At 43.3% G+C, this 18,210-nt stretch overlaps 1 protein-coding gene across 1 annotated transcript; it reads left to right on the top strand.

The window, feature by feature from the left end:
* The first annotated feature begins 11,107 nt into the window (after nt 1–11,107).
* On the top strand, nt 11,108–13,791 carry COX17 (cytochrome c oxidase copper chaperone COX17). The gene is made up of 4 exons (XM_048047678.2): nt 11,108–11,253; nt 11,352–11,487; nt 12,967–13,077; nt 13,569–13,791. Exons 1-3 carry the CDS (start codon nt 11,142–11,144, stop codon nt 13,049–13,051), a joined length of 333 nt encoding a protein of 110 aa, XP_047903635.1. The 5' UTR covers nt 11,108–11,141; the 3' UTR covers nt 13,052–13,077; nt 13,569–13,791.
* The last annotated feature ends 4,419 nt before the right edge of the window (nt 13,792–18,210 follow it).

Below are 18,210 nucleotides of genomic sequence, written 5' to 3'. Positions count from 1 at the left end.
TTTCCTCCTAACATATAATCTAAATCTCCCTTGTCCCTTCCTTTCCCCCTTGTCCTATTGTTATCTGCCTGAGCAAAAAGCTGCTCTCTATCTTCTTTATAAGCCTCCTTTAAGTATTGAAAGACTGCAACAAGGTCTCCCTGGAGCCTTCTCTTCTTCAGTTTGAACATCCCCAGCTCTTTCAGTCTTTCTTCATAGGCCTCTTTAATAAGAAACTTTACAAAGTGACGCTTTATAATTATTAACAGGGCAGCAAACATCACTTGTTAATAGGCTTGCCTAACATTTCCCATGACCAAGTTCCATTTTCCTTTTTCTTCTATCTCATTGCATTAGAGTTTCATAATTTCCATGGTAAAATTTTCCTTGCCGACATCTGCCTTGAGGTGATGAGGTGTGTGAACTGTACCTTGGCCAAAAAATGTTTTTGTCAGCTCCACACTCTCACTTTTCCCCTATAAGTTTTTCAGGGAGGACGAGATGCAGGTGGCTTGGATTTCATTTTTTTTTGGTGAGTGAAGGACTGGATGGAAATGTAGTAGGGAAGGAGCAATGGAAAAATTGCATAAGTCGATGCAGACGTACAAATCTCAGGATGTAGCCTAACAGATGAGTGCTCTTTGGAGCTGTAGAAGATCAAAAATGTGCAGCCCCACTATTAATTTTAACTGCTTTACAGTGATCTAAATGTATGATGCTTCTACCTTCTTCATTCTCCATGAGCTGCCTGGCCTCACTGACTCTGACTGTAGCTGTTGGCAGCTGGAAGACTGTGGTGAACCAGCTCGGGAGACTGATGTGGCTGAAAACTCACCTGCCAGAAAACAAAACACAACTTTTCAGGTTGCTGCATAGCTGCCTGAAGCTATGAAGCTTTGCTGCATAGCTGCCTGAAGCTTTGAGCGGGACCTGCATGCTGCCGCTTAAAGGAGGTGACTGGTACATGTGGCTGAGCTAAAAAGCTCAAGATTCAGATTCCTGGAACTTGAAATACAGGTGAAATACTGGTTTATTTTTAGCTGATACTTCTGAGGAATCTGTGAATTACAGATGCAGACAGTGAACAGTCTGTCAGTGTTTAAGGATATATCAATTATTACTGTCTTCTTCATTGTTCTTTGCCTGAAGGCTTCATGTTGTGGTTTCAATTCAGCTGCTGTGGACCTGCTAGGGTCCTTGGAATATGGCTGTGTGCTATGGAATATGCTGAAATGGCAATGTGGTGATATTAGTTCTCAATCAGTCTTTTCTTTCTTTCTTTCTTTCTTTCTTTCTTTCTTTCTTTCTTTCTTTCTTTCTTTCTTTCTTTCTTTCTTTCTTCCTTCCTTCCTTCCTTCCTTCCTTCCTTCCTTCCTTCCTTCCTTCCTTCCTTCCTTCCTTCCTTCCTTCCTTCCTTCCTTCCTTCCTTCCTTCCTTCCTTCCTTCCTTCCTTCCTTCCTTCTTTCGATATCTCTCTCTCTCTCTCTCTCTGCATTCTCTCTCTCTCTCTCTCTCTCTCTCTCTCTCTCTCTCTTTATGCAGATCAGCCATTTTTAAAGAAAATGATCCCCAGACATGAAAGGCTCTGAAAAAAATCTTTGATCCCAGACAGTACACTGTGGCAATCATATCTCTGACCAACACTTCAGAAAAGGGCCTCAAAGCTTCTCTGGCAGGTCTTTGTGTCGAGGACAGATCCTGTTGCTCTGGTGAAAGTGAGCTGAAGGTAACTAAGGTGTAAGCAGTCTCTCTCTCTATATATATATGTATCCTCTGTTTCTTAGCTACTGTTTTTACAACTTGACTGTTGGGCCTTCTCCTTAGGGCTGCAGGTTGAAGCATGATTTTTTTTGGTTGGTTTTATTTTTTTTTTCAGTAATAGCTTTTCCAGAACAAGACAGTGTAGCTGAGCTGGTGTCCTGTCTATCTGATGATTTCTTATAGCCATTTGGCTGTGAGGAGGCACCATACTCTCAGATATATGAGTAAGCTGTCCACACTTCCATGAGTTACTGTGCAGCATCTGATGGAGTGGACTAACTCTGCGTCAGTGCTTAGCGTGTTGCAAATTTGTGGTAAAGTGCACTAGTTTAGCCGGCCGTGAAAGAGGCTGAGCTAAATGCATTTTACCTCACATTAACCTTGAGGCAGGACGATGTAATTTGCTGTGAAGAGGAATTACTGCTACTCTGTTGATGGACTTGTTATGCTGTGATAACTTGCTGATGTGTTTGAATTGTAAAACCAGACAGAGGTGGAAAATTTAGACGAGGGTAGGCTTGGGCATCAGTTGAGAGCAGAAGTAGGTGGACGAAGATAAGATGGATTGGACATGAAAGTGTGGTTTTAGAGGAGAGCCTTGGCTGGCTGAGCAAAGAAAAATGCACAGGGGAGTGGGGTGGCGGGGAACCATAGGGGAGGAGGGAGAGACAGGGTGAGCAGTCAGTAGTGGGGAATGGCGTGGTGTGGACAAGAAAATGGGAAACTGAGGTGAGGCGCTGAGAAAGTGGAGAAGGCTGGGGTATGAAGGAAAAGTAATCGACCTGAAAAGATGGTGGAACTCTACCTGGCCCTCCTTCTGCTCTGTAAAGCTTGGGAGGGAACTAGGTTTTTGCGTGTGACTGTTCCTCTGCAATTCACAAGCATCTGTAAAACCCCTGGCAAGATGTCATCCGTCTGGCTTTACCCACAGTTTTGTAGATGTTCCTCTTCAGCTCTTCGTTAGCAGAGTGACCACCCTGTTGTGGTGCTGAGTGCGTGTGGTGCTTCGTGGTGGCATTTTCCTTGTAATTAAAAAATAAATAAAAAATCTAAGTTCCATCAACGAAGTTACAGCACAAAAAGCATTGTTGAAACGCCCAAATTAAAGCCACCCGTGTAAAATTAGTAACTGGTTGATGGGACTGCTATTTCGCAGCTTGCCACGGGATGTCACAGTTTCTCCACGTACGGGCCATCCATCACAGGCCCTGGCCTGGGTGGTGCCAGCTCGGCGGTCCTATTAACCCTGGGATGCTATCAGATGAATTTGTCCCCTGGACCCATCCCAGAGAGGCCCTAATATCCATTCCTGGTCCGATTTCGCTGTGGTTCTCTAACTCTGTATGTACAACACTCAGCGACTAGGCAGATGTTGACTCAGCGACTAGGCAGAAACCTGTCGGTTTCTGGGTCTAGGCCTTGTCTCTGTGCTGGCTCTCAGCTGTAGTAAGGCATTATATACCTTACATACCTATATTAGATACCTATATATCAGTGAAGCAAATATTTCACTTGTGACATCTTTTGTAAAAATGGCCTTAGAGTACTGATTGAGCTAAATGTAGCTTCGTCAAGGTGAAGTCTTTGGTTTCTTTATGCTGTTTTTACTAATAGCTCTGCTAAAACAGACATCTTGAGATACAACCACTGAAATGGAAAAAAAAAAAACCAAAGATGAAGCTATGGGAAACCTTCTGTTCGCTCTCTCTCTTCTTTTCTTAGTATGACTGTTGGCATGTTTCCTGCACTAAAAGCAATCTACAAATGAGGATAGCTTCAAAAGTCAAAGCTCAAAGAAAATGAAGCAGCAAAGCAGCAGCTCTTTCTGATCACAGTTAAAGTACTCACTCCAAAGCCTGTTGAAAGATTTCTATAATGGTTTTGATTATCACTTAACCAGAAAAAAAAAAAAAGCAGGAGAGGAAAGGGGGAGTTAAGGACAATTCCAGCTAATGGGCAGGGAAGTGTTTTTTCTGATTAAAAAAACAAACAAACAAACAAACAACAAACAAAAAACACCACCAGTACAGTTAGACATGCATATTCATAAACTTTATTTCTTGGATGAAACCTGGAGGAAATTCTCAGTGATCAGGGAATGACTGAAGCAGACATTTGATTGATTTTCCGGGCTGAAGTCCGGAATGTTGTTGTCTAATCTGAGTAGCTAAAGGACCTTAGATTGAACGCCTTAGGGAACTAGGGAATTCCTAGTATTCCCACGCTTCCCATGCAAATACTCAGAGAAATAAATAGCAATGCCAACATGTTAGCTTGCAGCATTCAAGTTACAGAGTGTTAAGACATCTCACTTCAAAATAAAACATTGGATGTGCTCTCTTACTTGTCTCCCCAGTTAATGGTTGAATCACCAGAGGAGATGCTATGTCCTAGTCCAAGCACAACAGCACAACATATCACCCTATATTTCTGGCTTAGTAGGAGTTGGGAAGAGCTTGTATCTTGAAAACAATCCAACTACTTCTTGCTTCAGAAGACCTGGATGTGCATACAGCTGGGTTGTGATTGCAGGTGTACCAATTCCATATCTGCTTCTCATTAGTGTCTGGCTCTAGCCTTATAAACTTTTTTGTCAATTTTTAAAAATAAATAACAACTAAATAACAACTGCATTTGCTGGTAGCAAATCATCACTCAGCCCAGCCTGGAGAGAGGTCCTGCTGAGGTACTCATCTCCATAATATTTGACTGGTGATTCCTGTTCAGCCTGCAGGGGTGCAGGTAGAGTGCTCTCACCAGCAGCCACCATCCTGGCCACGCCAATCGATCGTGCCACCTGGCTCTGCTCTCCCCCCACGGCCAGCATGAGTAAAAGAGGTGGTGACTTCCTAAGAACGTCAAGGGCTGTAGATAGAAAGTTGTCTCCTTGATCCAAGGAGATCTGCGTACCCAGAAGTTCACAAGTTCAATAGTTAGACTTTACTGTCTGCTTGAAGGATGGTTTGTACTAAAGCCAACAATAGTTTAGAGTAGTTTTAACAACTCAGCAGATGGTGGGACAGGCAGTATATATTTATCTGATGTTTCAAAAACTATACAATGGAGTATCTTGTTAACATTCACAGCATTTCACCCAGCTTTCCTTGCTTTTCCTCCTATTGTTTGTCAAAGTGCCTGGTCAAGTCTGGCTTCTAATAATTGGAAAATTTTTCCAGGAAGTGAGTGTTTGTGTTTGCATAAAGACCTGATGTGAAGGGAGCCCCAGGGACTCTTGATTTTCTGTGAGTCTTAGTCACTCGCTTCATGGAAATTACATTGCTGGCCAGATGTGTTATGTATCTGCATTTCAGCTTGTAATTATAAATACAGTATAATTATTCCATACATCACATTCTTCTTTCTTCTCAAACAATTAGTGGAATATGATCTTAATCATCTCTATTAAACCTTTCAAAAATATTTACTTATTATCCTTTAGTTGCAACCCACTGGGCTGAGTTAAGCTGAGGGCCATTACACATCCAAGGGCCCAGGGAAAGCCTATCAGAAATATGGGTAAGACAGCAGTTGCAGAACACCTAGGTCATGGCAAGAAATAAGCTGCGATTGGAAGGGGTGCTGAAGGGAGCCCTTTAAAGGGCCCTTCCCCCTGTTGGGGATGGATGCATAAGTATCACTTCCTTTGTGAAAGAAAGCAACGCCCGTGCTTTGTCCAGTCTTGTAAGTTCTCATATCTTACCCCTCTGTCACTGCCTGCACCCACATAGTCCTTACCACTTCACTTCCCAGTCTCTAATGGTGGAGATGAAACAGAACACAGTACAGGATCTAGAGCACATTGCCATTGTCTTGATACGTCAACTGTGACAGCATGATAGGAACTCGTCCTTTAGCATGTTGATCTGAAAACATCCCCTCTTTGACCATAAGTAAGTCTTTGGAGGACCCAGAAGAACCCATTCTGGGTTTTTAATAAGGGACTGGAGTAGTTGAAGCTAATGATGTTCCAGTCTGGAGTAAAATTTAGTACTTGTTACACAGAATAAATACCAACCCAGTAGACAGTTGGTACTTGGAGAAAATACTGCATAGCATGCTGGTCTTAAAATCTGACCTTAAGCACTTGGTAGTCAAGTCCGATTGATTTTTGGTGGGAATGAGGTTTTTAAAGATGTTCTCCAGAAAGTACCAGTAATGGTCATTAAACTCAAAAGTTCTCCTGGATCATCAAGAAAAAAAGCAGAAGAAATCAACTGCGGAAGAATTAGGTATTTGAAGTTGAAATCTAGCTTGATCAGTGATGTGAAAGCAATGGCTTAAGAGACTCCATTTTCTACATTGTTTTGTAACTTTGCCCAGCAAATAAGAGCTGTGGGGAGTCTAAATGGATTTAGAAGATATACAATGCTACCTGCTCTTGACAAGCAGCTTGCAGCCACAGTCAGTGACATCTCAAAAATGGAAAGACTCATATATTTGGAAATACTAAGTATTCCTTCCAGGCTTCCATTTAGCTTCTACGAGTTGTTGTGATTGTTAAATTATTTGATATAGTGGAGCTCACATTTCATAAAACACGATCAAGAGAGACTTCAATAGACTCAAACAAGCAAGGTTTGCTACTGACACTGATGTCAAAATGGCACTGCACCAGGCAGAACAAAATTGTTAACAGCAGCAATGCTAAGGGGAAAAAGTGATGACTGTAATGTGTGTAGTAGATAACAAGTGAACCTACTGTATCACTGCTTCTCAGTTGATCAACAGCTGAACACCATTCATCGGAGTTGTTCAGTAACACAGCCTGGTTTGCAGGAAACTGATCAAGAGAAGCTGGTATTATGGAGTATTTTACAGGAGTCATTTTTCTTCAATACATAGGCCGGTGGACTTGGGTTCTGAGCGAGATTTCCTGTAGTGCATAAGCACAGACCTTAGGGAGCATTTGCTTTCTGTGGGGTGACTAATCGGAGATCATCCATGCATGCATGAAGTGCTGTATTTATGGTGGCTCAGCTGCCACATTCAGATCAGTTCTGGTGATTTCTGTAGGGGTGATGCAGAAGTTTAAGGTCTTACTCTTTCAAGTCATGAGAAGTGAGAATTGAAGAGGTTTCCTGTTTGGGAATATCTATATATGCAGCTGCTTTGGTTAACTCTGTAGTGGACAAAATATCTGAGGATAGCAAGACTTCCTGCTGGGTGATTAGTGTATATCTTGTTCATACCTAAATGTTTTTAAATTTGGACATTTTTTTCTGTTTTTTTTTTTAACTGAAAATTGAGAATTTAGTGAGCACAGATAGACCGTCCTTTGCAGATTCATGGAATATTAGTGATGTTATTTTCCAAATACAGCTTAGGATTTTCTCAGTGGCTAAACATACAAACTGTCAGGTGACATACGCTTGTCTTCTTCAGCCCTGCTCCCATGTTGTGTTGGTAGGACATGCAGCCATCTGTGTGCAAGCGCCTGACCCTTCCTTCCCACCAGCCTGTGCAGTGTGGTGTATTCCAGAACGCTTGGATTTTCTTTGGTATTCCCTTCAGGAAGGGGGGCAGCTGACCAGCCATCCCAGCAAGCACCGAAGCAAGCTGGCTGTGCTGGAAATGCGCATCCAGCATCAGCTGCAGCACGTGCGCACTGTGAAAAAGCTGCCGTGTTGTCCCAGCCCCAGTTGCCCTTGCCTCCAATGCATGCGCAAGTTATTTTGTGTCACAGCACAAAATTCCAGCTTCCTTCTTTTGTGATGTTGCTACGGTGATTGCATACTGAATGTGCTGATCTGGCTTTTAGAGTGTTGTAAGGCAAGTTCATAATCTTTACTAATATGGCTGGATATTCTTTCAGTGGGAAGTGAAAAGAAGAGGCATAACACGAAGCGATGATAACCTTAGCACAAAATGGGGAGAGATTTACAGAAAAAAATGTGAGAAAGATATTACAATTCTTTATAAAAAATACTGATGTCTTTTATTTTTTTCTTCTATACAAACATCCAGATTTCGATGGGAAGGTCAATCACTGCTGGAAACAAAGTCTAACCTGTTCTATAAAAATGTTGGTTTCTTAGCAGAAGCAGTGGTGGCAATGCTTGATGTTATTTCTGCTGCCAGTTTTGATCAGGACAAAAGTTTCTGCTCTGCCTTTTGTTGTAAGAGGGTCACAATTTTCTTCACTGTGGGGGGATGGGCCTCAGAGCCCTGGTCCCTGCATGAGACCCCATAATCTCGGGGATGTAGGAGGCAGCAGTTCAGTTCTGCTTCTGAAATTGAAAGCGACTGTAATCTTGCAAACTGCCATCCACATCCAGCCTTTGACACTTGGAAGATTTGGCTGAATTTCTGGCAAGAGACGATCTGCTGCAGTACTAAACTCACAGGGCATTTACACTGAGAGAAATCCCTTAAAAGCAATCTTGGTTCTACTCCAGTTTCTTTAAGGACTTGCTCTCCAGTATGGAAGGAGACATTCTCCATACAGCCTTCCGTGGTGATCTCCCAGGAGGGGACAGTGCAGTGCTGTCATACATAAATGCCCTGCGTACAGAATTCATGCCGTAGTCCTGGAACACTGGGATTTGCCTTTCAGCCTGGGAAGGGGCTGGTGCATCACATTTTGAGGTGATTTTAGCCCAGGTTTAGAGAATCAGTTTTCTTCACCTAAAGATGGAGTTTGAAACTTAGAGGGGCTGTAATTAATCACCTTAGAGCCTCTTCCATTGTACAAGACCAGAGCAAAGGTCCTTCTACCCATTGTTCTCACTCAGGTCACACTGCTGAGCAGATGGCATGTGGCAGTTGCAGATCTGCAACTATGATCAAAAAGAGATGCTTTATCCTGTACCTAAGCAGTTAACATGATAAGCAGGTGGGCCCTGACGAGTAATTTTGCTCGGACATTTGAAGTCCTTTTTTCATAGCATGTGTATTTAAGTGTTGACCAAAAATACAGACAACTTGACAATCAGACAAGCTGTATGGCTGACTGGGCTGCTGAGGCAGTAGCTGTCTTATGTTTACACTAAGTCAAAGACAAAAATATTTCTCTAGATCAATGTTAAACAGGCATCTTTTTTTTTTTTTTTTCTTCAAGGTAGTAAAGGGTTAATGGTTCCTAAAATAGACACTATGGGGAAGATATCAAAATACCTTCGGCTCTGTTTCACCACACAGATTTTCCACATCTAAATTCATCTTTATGTCACATATATCAGAAGTGTGAGAAATCTGGAAAACCCCAGACTACCCCAGGCTGCTGCTTTCAACTGATATTGAATAGGGGCTTACCCTACATAACAATGAACATAAATATATTTTTGAGGTTCCTTGAAAAGTCTGCCCACTTCAGTCTCTCTAACAGACAACTACTTCTTTTTTTAGACAACCATTTTTTCAGTTGTCTGAGGTTGAAGTTAAAAGAAGCTGTACATACATAGACTGCAGTGCTACTGTGAGGCTCACACATTGTGTGTTGTGACTACATGTTCTTTAATTCTGATAAAAGTCCACACAGGGAAAATCATTTTTATTCCCATGGAAACTGAGCAATCTCCCCCAATTCACTAATTAGTCCTCTAAACCCAGAGCTGTAAATGTTCAGTGGTATCTGTATTCCTTTTACTCCCACATGTTGCACCAGGCTGCCAAATGATATGGTAGATTGAGGAACCTCTTTTTTTAATTACCTCTTTCAGAGCCTCAGAGATTTTCACTGAACCTCCTTGGAATTACCTCCTGGGTACTGGATCTGACAATTTTCCAGCAGTCTCAGCTCAGTAGACTGCCCTCAAACGATCCTTTTTGACTTGCTGATGAATTTCTTCATTCTGACACATACTCCTTAGTACAATTTACCTGCTACTGTCAGCAGGCAGACGACAAATGGGTAACAAAAAGCACCGTTAACCATCCATGCTTACATACAATGTAATGTCAGAAGAGATAAGGCTGTGATCTCCCCTCTGCACTGTACTCCAAGTTGGTGCAAGCAGTATGAACATGTGTTGGCTGTGTTTCATGTTGTGGAATGGTAATTCTCTTCCTTCTCCTCCCTCCCAGCTCCTACCCCCTCATCCCACCACGAAGAGGTCCCTTCTTACAGGGTGGTCTGTTACAAACCATTACCACACAGGCAGTGTGGCCAAAATAGCAGTGCTACTCCTTAATCTATTTGGAGAGCTGCTGAAGTTGAAATGGAGTGCTGCTCGCAGAGGTGTTTAGTCCCCGCAGGCTGTACCTTAGCGCAGAGCATGAAGATGACTACATTTTCACCCCCACTACCCTCGGTATTATGTACCTCCAGCTAGAGTATGAAATGAGTTTTTTTGGGGGGAAGATATCGTTGAATAAAAGACACTGTTCACTTGCAGACTTCGAAAAACCTCTGAGGTTTTTACCACACACTTTCCTTCAGAGTTTGTGTTGCTACCACCAACTCCAGGCCTTTGGATAGGGGCCAGTAGATAAAGCTCTAGAAAGAAAAGACAAAACTAGTTAATTAGAAAGCAAAACATGCTTTATATGTTAAATAAACACACACGAAGCAATAGCAAGACACTGGTTTAGACAGTGGATGCAACCTTTCAAAAGGAGTTTCTCTATTAGCTCCTCCTTGCAGCATGTTTGCATATATTTGGGAAAAGCGTATCTTAGTCACCATCGTGCATCTTCCAGGTCATCATGCCCAAGGGCATGGCCTCACAGTGCACGTGCTGAACCCAGAAGCTGGGTGGGAATGGGCTCGCCTGAACAGCCTTACTAGCCAAAAGAGATAGTTGGGGACAGGCCGCTGAGCTGAGGTTGATGGGTAATTAAGCAGGTGGCTGATTAGGTGAGAGTGTTAAAGGGCACCAGTTCAGAGGTAGGATGGCAATGCATAGGCAGCCCCCTTAGGAGCCTGTATTTCAAGGAGATGCATTGACAGGGTGCCACAGAGGTGTCTTGGTGGTGAAAATAGAAAGCCTCAGCTGTCCATGTGATGAAAATGAGGAGCTTTGGACATTTGGAAAGAGCTGAATTGTACTCCTCATCTCTGTCTTTGTACGAATGATGGGATCCAAGAAGAATCCTTTCCCGTCATTAACTCATTCAGGCAGCAAGTCAGTGGTGTTGGCATTCACCTCGGTGATCCAGAGAAACAGAAGAGCAAAATTTCTCAGCAGACACTAGTCTCGCTTCTGGCCTGGCTTACTGAAAAAGAGAATAGAGAAAATAACAAAATCATGCTCTCCCTGGCCCAGGCATCCTGAAAACAAAGGGGTTGCTTGGTATTTCACGCCCCTTACAGGGCAGGCTGCTTCTCCACCTTTTATCTGACGGGACCGGTTAAATCCCTAGCATATATTTCTCCGTTCCTGAGTTTTCTTGGAGCAGAGAGTACTTTACGTGCTTTAGGGCCGCCGCAGCGAGCCGGCTCTGCCCAGCGGCGGGGCGGCGCCATGGCGCCCGCCACACTACAACTCCCGGCGGGCCGCGGGCCGCCCGCCCAGCCGCGGAGCCTCACCCGGAACCGGGGCGCCTTCCAGGCCTCTCCGTTTGCTTCCCGGGCAGGCAAGGGCGGGTACCGGCACCGGGAGGCTCCTCCCGGCTCGGTTGGGCTCGCCTCGGCTCGGTTGCTGACGCCCCCTTCTCCCTCTTCCCCCACTCAGGCCGCGCGGGTGCCGCCATGTCGTCGGTTGCAGCCGCCAGCTGCGAGACCAAGGGCGGCGGGGAGGCGAAGGGGCAGAAGCAGCCGCTGAAGCCCTGCTGTGCCTGCCCCGACACCAAGAAGGCGAGGGACGCCTGGTGAGTGCCCCCCGGGCTGTGGGGCTTCCCCTCGGGCAGCCCGGGGTGCGCAGGCAGGGTGGGTGCCTCGTGGCATCGCTGGGAGTAAGGAGATTCACGTTTAATGGCTCGACCTAAAGGCAGGCTCCCAGAGGAGGCTTTAAAGCTAATAAGCCTTCACTGCTGTTGGTTGGCTAAAGAAGAGTGCCAGACCTTAGTAATGCTTCTATTACCTTCTTCTGAACGCTGTTTTTCTAATAAAGCAATGCTTTCTGTTTGCTTGCAGTCCTCACAGAGGTTCAAACGTTGACATTGACGTGTTTGACTGCATTTGTCTCTACAGGCTTAGTCGCTATCACTATGTAGTACCATGAAATGTACCCCCAAAACACTGGTCTCTTGTCTGTGACAGTAAGTTAGTCTGGAGACTAAACTGCTTTTATTTTTTTTTTTCTAACCCAAAAGGTTGTAGAAGTGTCTTTCAGCAGATGGAATAATACCAACAGGGTGTTTTTGCCAAAGTTAGGCATGTGAGTCTGATTACGTGATAAATTAAAGGTGTGTCCGTGGCCATCTGAGAAAAGGGTGGTAGGATATAAGTCATGCAGCAAATGGAGTTACCCTGGGCAATTGTGGTGCAATTTAATCTGTAACAAAGCTTAAATACTGGGAGATGAAGTTTTAGTTACATTTTAGTAACTAAAATGTAATTTAGACATTTTAGTTACTCACAACTGACTAATTTCTCTCTTTGTCAGTAAAAATAGCATACTGTGTCTGGTAGATTGGGGTTGACCAGATCTGTGACCTGCACTGTGCGGGGTGGTGGAACCCCCAGCCCTGAGGACAGGAATGCTCTGCAAGTCACCAGAAAGCAAGTCTGAACTGTTTTTGTGGTGTATGCTATACACCAATGATGATAGGCTTTTACCGCTATTTGATAATGTATTAGATACTTGGATGGATGAGTAATACTGAAAGTTACTGTTTGTGGTAATGCCTTTTTTTTTTTTTTTAAGAGTAATTAGACTCTGTGTGTGTGTGTGTCAGAATCCCTAAATACTACCTAAAGCTGACTTAAATTGTCATTTACTGGTCAAGCTAGTCTCTATCTGTCTTATATTATAGAAAGTTTATTTCTGTACTGAATAATTTGAAACGTTCTTTCTTGTCAAGACGAGCGTACTCGATAAAGTGAGGTGACAGCCTTGTGTTATATAACAAAATTCCAGTCTAGACTTGCCCAGTGTAGCATTGGTCTGTTTAGGAAATTGTTACGTAGCTCATCAGAGTTTAAGCGCACCACTCCACGCTTGGGCAGCTTTTTGCAATAGCATTATATTTTCCAAAACAGTGCTACCCTGGACAGGATAGTCAAAAAGATCTCTGGAGCCTAACAGGGTTTCTTGATTGTTCCCAACAGCTCGTCAGCTCTGTGGATTTGACTAGTAGTAAGATAACGTTTTCTTGTTGAACCTTGGAAATCTTTTTGTTTTGCAGCATCATTGAGAAGGGGGAAGAAAATTGTGGGCACCTAATTGAAGCCCACAAAGAGTGTATGAGAGCTCTGGGCTTCAAGATATGAGTGAGATGAGCAGGACTGCGAGTGTGGTGAGTATAGCCTTCAGGAACATTCTCTACCTCTGAAGTGCTCTGGCATCTCCATTGGTGCCACTGGAAAGTGCAGAGTACTGTCTGAGATGACAAAGGGCAAATCTTCCCTAACAGAAGGAAGACAAAGTAAGCCTCGGTGATAACTGCTGTTCTTGTGAGGCTGGTGGTTCTGCCTCTCTGCCTCTGTTCTCTTTCAACAGATCTAAACTTCAATTCAGATTTCTAATGGTAGGATATTGTCCTCCTGTCCCTTCCAATACAAAAGTCAAACAAAGGAGGGAGGAAAATCTTTTCTTGTTTCATCCTCATTAGAAAGGTACATTCTTAACCGTGATATATTCCTGGAGCTCAGAAAGAAGTTCTGGAAACCAGTTTAAGAGCAGACTGTGGCTATTTGTATGCAACACTCATTAGTGACTAGAGACTTAAATTATCCCTTAATATCCAGTGGAAATCTGTGTTTTACACATTTTTCTTCTCTCTTCCAGATGATGCCTGTTGTGTGAGTGGTGGACTGGAAGGCTGAAAAATAAACTATTTCTGCAAGTTACTTCAAAGGACAAATATGAACAAAGTATCTATTTATAAGAGTCTTTAATAGTAGACTAGTCATGGTGTATACATCTGCAGCTTTTCCACTATTAGCTCTTTATTGCTGTTATAGAAAAAGTATATTTTTCCCCGCTTATTAAAAGTCTAAAATGACCAGTGTTCCTGACTTCTGTTTCTTTTTGAATAGAAAGTGACAATGGTCATTCAAAACAGTGTGCTGTTGTAATGGGGAGAATGAGAAAAGCTTTAATTGAAATGAGAACATGAATTTCTTCTGTTTTGTGGATGAACAGATGGGTCTTCAGTGGGGTTTTTCCTCTGATGCAAATTGAGAAATCATGCTAACAACACTGTTATGTTACTGCTTTCAGCAAAGTCGTGCTGAAGCTTGTAGTGCTGCTTGTAGTCTGCTTGTGACTAGCTATAACTATATTTGTACAAAGACAACCAGTCTCAGGAAAGCAACTTTCCTTAGAGTCAAAACTGAATTTGCTTTCCCGTACTCAAAAGTTAAAGCTGTGTTACTAGAATTGTTTTACCGTAGGACTCAAGTGTTATTCTTTATAATGAAGAATTAAGAACTTCCTATATCCATCTCAAATTCTTGAGCTAGTAGTTCTCTGAGGGAAGGGAAGCAGAGGACTGCAGATATACATACAGATCACTTGCCTGAAATAAGGACTGTTTATGCCTAAGTTTTGTTAGGTTGGTCTTGTGCTAGGGTGCATATGGGTTTTTGTTTTCTGGCTTTTTCCTCACCTGGGTGACATAGCACTGGGAAGGTGATTGTGGCCTCTTGATGCCTTCTTACAATCCTGAGTAAAAAAGTATAGTTGAAGTTTGTCACACGTGGGACCCTTTTTGTTTCATATTATATCTCTGTGTAGTCCTAAATGTGTTCTTCCTTTGGGCTGTTGGCTGTAAGGTAGTATCACTGTTTTTTTCTCCTGTTCCTGCAGAGCTTTCTTTTCAAAAACTGAAGATATGAAATCTGTGTTTTGTCTTGCTTGTCCGCTGTGCTTTGATTCTTTTGCTGGTATGGGTGCAGTAGTGATCTTTTCTCTGCCTGCTGGAGATCCCATATTCTGAGCTAGCAGTGATGAGACTGCGAATATTATTATGTGACACTTAAAATTTGCGTGAGAGGAGTTCAGACTGTTTTCTAGAATGTTTCACAAACGTCCTAAAGTCAGGATATGTACTCGAAAATGCTTGCAAGGGACAAGCTGGACTGTTAAAGTTAGCTCTGCGTTGCTTGCTTACTTTCCTCAGATAGCTGTTGTGCCCGTGTTGGCTCTCAGCCTAAGGGAAGGGACACAGGTGTAGCTCTGGCAAAAAGTGTTAAAGTCTCCTGTGGCACCTAGTGCTCCTCGTGGCATTCATTGTTCCAAGGTGGATCAGCACCAGTTTTGTAGTTGCATGTCTTGTCTGGAAATGATGACACGGAGTAAAGATCCAGGCAGGGGAGAATGGAGTGCTATTTAAATATGACTCAGAAAAGGGGGGGGAAAAAAAAAAGGGGTTCCATAAACAAATTCTAGGGACACCTGTATCTGCATAAAGGTAAATGCATGGTAGATGTTCTTGAATTTTTTTTGGAAGATAATGAGTAGGATGCTGCAATACCAGTGTGTAACCAGTACTGCAAAGATACTGGAATCCTACAGGGTGGATTCAAGGCCTGAATGGGGGGCTGATGCCAGACCCTGTTCTGCACAGGGTGTTCAGTTACTACAAGGACACAAAATGCTGCAGTAGCAGGAAATGTGACTAAACTGTAGAGTACTAGTTCAACTAAATACAGTACGCATCTTTTTCCACTTGCAATTTACCATGAGCTTGTCTGGAGCAGTGTTGTAAATCCAATGTGACTTGAAACACCAGGTGGATATTCTGGAGCTACAGGTTTTATTACTGTGTAGATAAGTTTGGCAATCTAATGTCAGTAATGCGTTATGTAATAAATCAAAAAGGACATGTTTAGTTATGCCCTCTCAGACTTCAAGCCATCAAGGTCCTCAATGCAGGTGATTGAACTTGTTTTTGGTTTATAGGATCAACAGTGAACGTGTAGACTTCCTGAGGAAAATAACCAGTCACATAGCTGCTGTACTGATAATCTCTCGATAAAGAGCTGCTCTCAAGGATAGAGGATAATGCCGAGTACACAGTTCTACTTGCCAAAAATAGTGCAGGCTGCACCTGAGTTGCATCATCACGTGTGACTGAGCGTTAAGTGCTACTGGATGAGTTCATTATATGCGGGTCATCAGCAGAATAACTGTTTACACACTGCCAATTTCAAAGCTGAAAAGGTTGATGTCTATTTCTCTTCTTCACAGACTCATTTTGTCGTAATGCCTACGTGCCTTCTTCAAGCAAAGAGTTTTAATGCTGCTCAAATATTTCATGCGTCTTTGCTCTCTTGATTCCAAATGGCTTTGGGCTTGGTGTCCCCCTTTTATTTTTTGTTTAGCTTTTCTCCTGGAGTCAGTATCGACTGAAGTATGCTCAACTCAGATGAACCCCAGCATCCCTAGATGGGAAGGCATGTATTCTAATTCTAGGCAAGGCATGAAAACAAAATGTCTCATCAGAAAACTAAGGCGGCTCTTTGAATTCTCGCTGGATGGAAAAATGGACAGGCTGTGAAGATGGTCTGTGTGGCCACTGTGCTCTCAAGGGAGAAAGTAAGACTACAGACTTGGTGGTTTAACCATTTTACAAACCTTTCTATCAAAAAAGTGGGCCTGAAAAGGCCTAATCTCTATGGGGTGCTCAAAGAGCTACCTTTTAAAAAAGCTGTACTATTCTTACTCCATCACTGCGTTCAGCCCCAGCAGGAAAGTTTTATAGTTTATAATGAGAGCTTTGTGCTATTATTGCTGCGAGATCAAAGCTTTGTCTGCCTTCCCTAGTGAAGGAAGTATTCAGCATACCTAAAAGTTGTCAGTAGATCATGCAGAGCCTTTTTATATGCTGTAAACTGGCTGGTGTGCCTCCCTGGCCAGCTGTGTGCCACCTTTCTGCAGATCCTTTCTTTGGTCTACTTGCTAATGAACAACTTGCTGATCTTTCTAATCCTGCCACAGCAGCTGGGTGGCTGCCAAGGTCACCCAAAGGTGCTCCAGGAGTTCTTCAGCAGTGCAACAGCTCCTGCCCCTGAGCAGTCACTTCTCGCTGGACACCTCCAGCAGCACTCATACAGACACACTTGAAGCAACTCCAGCAGCTTAGGCGCTCCTGCATGCTGCTGTTTGGGGCTTTCCATTCTGCATCCTCAGTGGTACAGGTTTTCAACCGTGAGAGCTGCAGTGCTAGTATCAAGAGGCAGAGAGCACATGCTTGACCCCGACTGAAAGTGCCAGTGCTATAAAGGAAGCCCCACTCTGGGAGATGCTGAAGGCTGCACTGACATTACTGTTCTTTTCTAGGTGAGACATGTTTTGGAAGATGGCAGGGGAAACACTTTCTTTGTCCTGAGGAGTTGTTAATTTTGTGTTCCAGACTGTCTCCTAGCACAAGAATTTACCCAGCTGAGGAGTGAAACTAGTAACTTTTTTTTTGTCACTTTCTTTGATGTTGCTGCAGGAGTTTTTTGGTAGTACCAAAAGGCAAAAGTTATGACCTGGAGCTACATGCAGGAATGGGAACTACCAGAAAGCAAAGGAAGAGCAGGAAGGTGTTTAACACACTGTGCTGAGGCTGGGCTGTGAAGTTGAGTCCTTATTCAGGCGGGGCAGGTCTGGTGGTAATCTTACTGCAACTTTGCTTCTCAAAATGCTTCTTCTAATGTACTTCAGCATTGCTATTCACAGCAGTTCATTTTTGTCTCAAATATCTTATGCATCTTTCTCTTAAATGTTCCTAATCTTGATATCCCAACTCTCTGTTATATCAAATGTCAGCCTGTCTTGGAAAGAGGGCCTCGTATAATACTGATTTTGCAGAGACCTAAGGATAGACGAGTTATTATTGGGACCACCTAGCAAGTACATGACAATGGTAGGAAAACCAGAACCAATACTTGTGCTGTAGTGCTTTGGCTGTAAGATCGTTCTTGCCTCTCTGCAGAAAGGCCAAGAGAAAGAAGTTTTTTCACTTCTCCATACCTCTCGCCTCATTCTGCTTCAGTCAGCAGGATTTATCCCTTCTCTTAAATAAGGGACCACTGGAGACAATTTTTCCTGTTTCACTTCACCCTTAACAGAAGCATGTTTCTGGGTGGATCGTACTTACCCATGTGCAAAGCTTAATTTGTGCTATTTCCTTACCACATGGCAACTGGTTAAGCTTTGCTGCTCTTAGGAGCTTTAGTGCTCCATGTTGCACGTGGCCTAGGCATTGTAGAGATAAATCGTACTATCCAAGACCATGATGAATTCTTCAAGGCTGCTGTAAAGCATTGCTTGAGCCTCACCCAGTTGATAACGTTATTCCAGAGCGCTATTAGTGGAAGAACTGATTGTGTGTCTTTAAGTGGATGGTGCCAGTGAGAATGGCATGTTAGGCAGGGCAGCTGCGAGCTCGTCCTGAAACACAACCACCCTTGAAACCCAATCTCTACTCCACTGACCC

This window comes from Anser cygnoides, chromosome 1 (genome assembly GCF_040182565.1).
Source record: "Anser cygnoides isolate HZ-2024a breed goose chromosome 1, Taihu_goose_T2T_genome, whole genome shotgun sequence".
NCBI classification, from domain to species: Eukaryota; Metazoa; Chordata; class Aves; order Anseriformes; family Anatidae; genus Anser; species Anser cygnoides.
This window is presented reverse-complemented; position numbering and strand designations above follow the sequence as displayed.